The sequence below is a fragment of the Populus euphratica genome, unplaced genomic scaffold, assembly GCF_000495115.2.
Source record: "Populus euphratica unplaced genomic scaffold, PopEup_1.0 scaffold117.1, whole genome shotgun sequence".
NCBI classification, from domain to species: Eukaryota; Viridiplantae; Streptophyta; class Magnoliopsida; order Malpighiales; family Salicaceae; genus Populus; species Populus euphratica.
In genome coordinates, this window is record NW_011500008.1 from 32,621 (window position 1) to 37,932 (window position 5,312).

The 5,312-nt window shown below is 34.9% G+C and overlaps 1 protein-coding gene across 1 annotated transcript; it reads right to left on the reverse strand.

Annotated features, from left to right (window-relative positions):
* Window positions 1-1,175: 1,175 nt before the first annotated feature.
* Window positions 1,176-4,712, reverse strand: LOC105141270 (CASP-like protein 3A2). The gene is made up of 3 exons (XM_011048451.1): window positions 3,694-4,712; window positions 2,912-3,047; window positions 1,176-1,627 (listed from the first exon to the last, which is right to left on the reverse strand). The coding sequence occupies exons 1-3, from the start codon at window positions 3,993-3,995 to the stop codon at window positions 1,406-1,408; spliced, it is 660 nt and encodes a 219-aa protein (XP_011046753.1). The 5' UTR covers window positions 3,996-4,712; the 3' UTR covers window positions 1,176-1,405.
* Window positions 4,713-5,312: the final 600 nt, after the last annotated feature.

Below are 5,312 nucleotides of genomic sequence, written 5' to 3' on the forward strand. Positions count from 1 at the left end.
TCTTTTTACTAATCTGGAATAATTTAGCTCAAAAAAAATAATTTAGAGACAAATTATTTCACTATATGCTAGTTATGAATAGAAAATAACAAAAAATGCAATTGCAATTTCATAATTAATGAAATTCAATGATATAATTTTGTAAATAACATAAACATAATAAGATTATTGTTAGAATGTCGTTCAATTAATTGTTTTTTTTTTAATTTTCAAATCATATTGAGAGAAGAATTTCTCCTAATTAATACATATACTTATACTTTTAGGTTCCTGAAATTATTTACTAAATAAATGTCCCGACGTATTATTTTCGTGCAAGTAAAGTTAAGAATATAACTCTAAAAGATGCAGTTTAATTGGTCAAATAATAAATTTGTTTTTTAAAAATTATTATTTTAAGTTTTATAAATCTTAAAATTACTTAAAATTTAAATATTTTTTAATTTTAAAATTTGTGAGATTAATTGAGAGTAACGTAAACAAGTCTGATATATATATTAATAATAATGATAAAAACCACCCAAAATGTGTCTTTGACCCTTTTGACAATTCAGATGGGAGACGCAAGTTTTATAATTTTCGTACGCATAACAAAAATCACCCTTACACTGTACACAATATCCATGTGAGATTTTGTTGGATTGCTACCAAATTATCAAATAATAATATTTACTTTATAACACTTCTCTAATAATTTTATAGTATTGCACAATCTTGTACTATTAAATTTTAATTAAAGAATATAATACATAGGTGACAGTATTCAAAAATTGCTTGTTAATTTGTTTAGTTAAATATTAATTAGGTGACTCGAACTTCGTTGTTGGCCGGATTAATTTTTTCTAACCCGTCAAATCTATTAATAGCTGGTTTCATTACTAATGGTGATAGGATCTTGATAAAGCAGGTTAAATCCAAACATCTTATTATTTAAATTTTAAAGTTTTGAAAAAAATTAGAGCGTACAAATAAAAAAAGGGGCAACAGCACACTTGTTTTGCACGAGCTGACTTTTCTAAAATTCCATGGCGAGCTGACTTTTCTAATGGGAAACTGCCATTCTATGGTTAAAATTACGAAAAAAATCTCAAAACCTCAAACTCCTATAATTTGTTAGCTCCGAGTTCAGGTGGCTTGGGCATGGTGTAACACTAGCCAGCTAGCACGAACGAGAGTTTCGAAAGAAGCTGGTCATAAATGGCTCTAAAAGTGAGACACGCATGGTAGTGCAATAACAAAATAGACAAGTCCTTGTTATTTACAAAGGGTTAAAGTGCCATGATCACAAAACTTCCAGTAATGATAGAAGATATCACTGGAATTAATTGAAGGATAAACCCTTATTTCGTAGAAGCCGTGCTTGTCCAGGAAGGATAACAACAAGTATATCGAAAGGCAAAGATCTTCAATACTTGGATCTGGAGAGCCATATGACTTCCTGAACAGCAGATGCAGCAAGCAAGAAGCAGCTCAAGAAAGTGAAGAAAATAGAGACAGCAACATGGTCACAGAAGCTCCGCAGAGGCTTGCAGAAATTTGGCAAAGCTGTGTGTCGGATTCCAGTGCGATTGAGGTTGGTGACTCCTGATGCAGCTGCCCCAGCGCTTATTGTTGCATATGCAAATACCTACAACTCAAAAGTTGATGAGACCTCAGTAGAGTAGTAGATTAATGCACGAGTTGAAACCAAATGCTTGAAGCTGCACGAGTTCAATCTTTATAAAACAAGCAGCACCCTTAAGTTACCAGTCAGGGTGACTTGGGCAAGCTTGGTGAGACAACTAATTTACATTTTCAGCTAGGGGAAGTAGCGCCAGGATATTTCAACAATGACAACTTTGGAAATAACAGCTTCAGAAAATTTGAGAATCATTTGTACTAGAATATTGGTATATCGAAATGGACATGGTTTTAAATTTGGGCTCACTCATAATGAGCTGATGAAGCGCAAACGGATGCAAATTCCGGGGGGCCTGATTCTTGCCAACCGTGTTAAACCTTTGCATGGTGATATCATAAGTCCTTAATTAATTTACGAGCTAGAAGTTCATGTGGCTGATAATATTGTAGTAGCTCAAGAAGCTATGCATTCCATTCGGAGGAATAATAGTAGAGTGAAAGCGGTAGCCACTTCAATTGATCTTGCAGAAGCCTATGATATGACGACAACATGTTTACCAAGAGATCAAGACCTTAAACTCAATTCTCCCATTCAAACATGAGGAGGCACAAATATTTGTCAGTTTCCACCAATACTTCTATGACATATTTGCATGGTGATATCATAAGTCCTTAATTTACGAGCTAGAAGTTCCTGTAGCTGATAATATTTTAGTAACTCAAGAAGCTATGCATTCCATTCGGAGGAATAATAGTAGAGTGAGACCGGTAGCCACTGCAATTGATCTTGCAGAAGCCTCTGATATGACAACATTTTTACCAAGAGATCAAGACCTTACTCAATTCTCCCATTGAAACATGCGGAGGCACAAATATTTATGTCAGTTTCCAACAATACTTCTATGACATTTTAATTGCCAAGGGCTTTTTCAATTGTGCATGCTCCATTTGCAACTCCCAGCATGAAAAGTGGAACTTCAATATGTAAAGAATGCACTATAGTCTATAGCTAGGTGGGATCAGTAAAGAAGACCCTGACTCGTTTTCAAGCTGACCTAGGTACCTTGTTTAGTAACATGAATCAGCTGAATTCTGTGGATTTTCAAGATCAGTGATAACCAAAGCATATAAGCCTTTTTTCCTGGTAACCAAAAAACTAATTGGACGAACAAATGAAAATTTCAGAATTCAGAAAGGCACTTTTTCTCATTGCAATCGAAACTACCGGGAGACTAGCAATCGGAGAGACAAGCAGATGCGTGCTTTTTAAGATATGCCTTTAAGTATATACCTGATCTCCTGCAAAAAGAAGCCATGCGTGAGTTCTTGATTGAATCACCGGAGATTTTCTAAGCAACCTTGGAAAGCTGATCAGCAGTTGCAGCAATGAGTGCGCTGCAACAACTGCAGAGACTCCAACCACATATCTGTTCAGCAGACCAAGACCCGATAAAGCAAATACTAAGAGAAAAGAGAAGGAAGAAAACAACAACAGTCACGGGTTTGATTCTGTTCATTCAAATGCCATGAGAGTGGAGGGTGGGAGTACCAAAAAATTTGTTTTTCCTGAAAGGGCAATTTCGTCAACATAAAATAAAACATGTTTTTTCAAACAACATGACAAACGAGTGAGGTCGTCAGACTCCGCTTTTGTCGGTCAAACTTGGAAAATTCAATTTAAAAAACCACAAATGAAGGGTCGAGCAAGAAAGGGCTCAAATTATTGCCACTTCATTGTTTGGTTACTAAGAAAATATGCAAAAATAAAGCAAGTAGAATCTGGACATTATCTTAATGACTATAAAATTAACTCAATGACAACGGCAAACTCATATGATTAAGAGATGTTTATGTGATAGCATATGATTTTTATTTGAAAAAATTTTAAAATAATATTTTTTTATTAAATTTAAAAACAATTTGAAAGCAAGAATGAATAAAAAAATCAAATAAATAATACCCTCAGTTATTTTCCTTCCACTTTCTGTTATTTTCCCTCAGTTTCCCTGCAACCAAGCAGCAGCAGCAGCAAGAACAAAAGGGGCGAGGGGCATTAGGGTAAATCTAACTTACTCAAATGAGTGAGAGAAGGACCACTTAGATTGAATAGGGAGCATGAAGCCATAGATGGAGACGGTACTGGACTGTTGGGCTGTGACCATGAAGGACAGAGCTGCAACAGATGTCACCATGCACAACACCCTTAGTAACACGTTCATAACTTCAGTTTTCCGGCCAAAAGGCCTCATAGCAGCTGCCGCTCCCCCTCCGGAAGCACCTACAAAGGGCCCCCTTGTGTTCTCAGCCACCATCTTTGACTCAGGCAGCTGCACTGCCACCTCTGGTGCTGCCATTTTTTGGCCATTCATCATCATGTTCTTGTGGGGGTGGGGGTGTGTGATGTTAAATTGTAAAAGATATGATTTAGGAGGCAATCAGGCAATAGACGGTCAAGAGAGAGGAGAGGTTTTTATAGGCAACAGAGGGAGGCAGGGTACTTTGTCTTCCTCCGCGGTTACTTGTACAGCGTGTGCTTAAAATGTGTTAAAAAATAAACATTTGTTAGGTACCTGTGATAGTATAATAGTGCATGACATTTTAGGGAATTTAGCTGCAACTTCCCCCAGCCACCACCCACCATTGACAATTAACACAAGAAAACAAAAACAACATTGTTTTTTTCAGATGCACTTCCTGTTCAACTACTCACTGATTACAGTATACAGTGTTTTTTTGTTTTTTGATATATGTAATTTCTTACAACTCTTAATCTCATCTTCTGATGAGTACTTTCTCCCATCCACCCAATCTTTTCCCTCAGCACTCTCTAGAAGAAGAGGCCACACACAAATGAGAAGTCGAATGAATCAGTTCTCTCCCTATCTCTTTTTTTTATCTTGACAACCAGATTTTATATGATGAATTCTAATGAAAGACTACGTGATTGACAAGGGCCGAAGGACAAAGCATCATGATCAAAATATGATATGTTGTGTATACAATTCAAGGACCTTTTGGGTCCTTCAGATTTGTGGAAACTAGTTGAAGATGATATATTGAACCATAATCAACAACAGCGTAAGCAACCCTGAGTGATGAGGAAAAGAAGAATCTTAAAGTACCTAGATGGAGAGATAACATGACTGTTTGTTTTTATATTTTAAAAATATTTTTGTTAAAAATATTTTTTTAAAAATAAAAAATATTATTTTAATATATTTTTAAATAAAAAATATTTAAAAAATAATTATTATTTTATTTCTATAATAATAGTGAAAAGATTTGTTTTCAATTTTACTAAGGGCATGATAAAGTTGTATTAGAGATGATGGATCCACCAAAAACTAAAAAGATGCATGGGAGATTCTCAAAAAATCCTGTAATGGCTTTAATTGGGGGGTGCAATCATAAAAACTATAACGTTGGAGAGCAAATATTTTATTTTTGGACATAACTTTTATGAAAAAATTGTAAATTTAAGGATTAAAATTAAAATTTAAAAAAAAATTGAAGACAATATATATATATGGTGCTATAAATCTGGTAAACAATTGTTGATGGTCTGCGCGTTAGGAAATTCTATGCATCTTCGTGAACTGAACCATCTATAACACCCCCAGCTAGTTAGAGAATGTTACTGTGGAGTCGATAAAACATCCATTTCTTTTAATGCACTGGAAGTTAACGAAATG

What these genes read in the sequence shown, in the direction of transcription:
- LOC105141270 (XM_011048451.1), bottom strand. Translation starts at nt 3,995, where the DNA reads ATGATGATGAATGGCCAAAAAATGGCAGCACCAGAGGTGGCAGTGCAG. An exon ending in TCCTTCTCTCACTCATTTGA is followed by an intron (nt 3,048 to 3,693) that starts GTAAGTTAGATT and finishes TCTGCTGAACAG; the next exon opens with ATATGTGGTTGGAGTCTCTG. An exon ending in TTCTTTTTGCAGGAGATCAG is followed by an intron (nt 1,628 to 2,911) that starts GTATATACTTAA and finishes TTTGAGTTGTAG; the next exon opens with GTATTTGCATATGCAACAAT.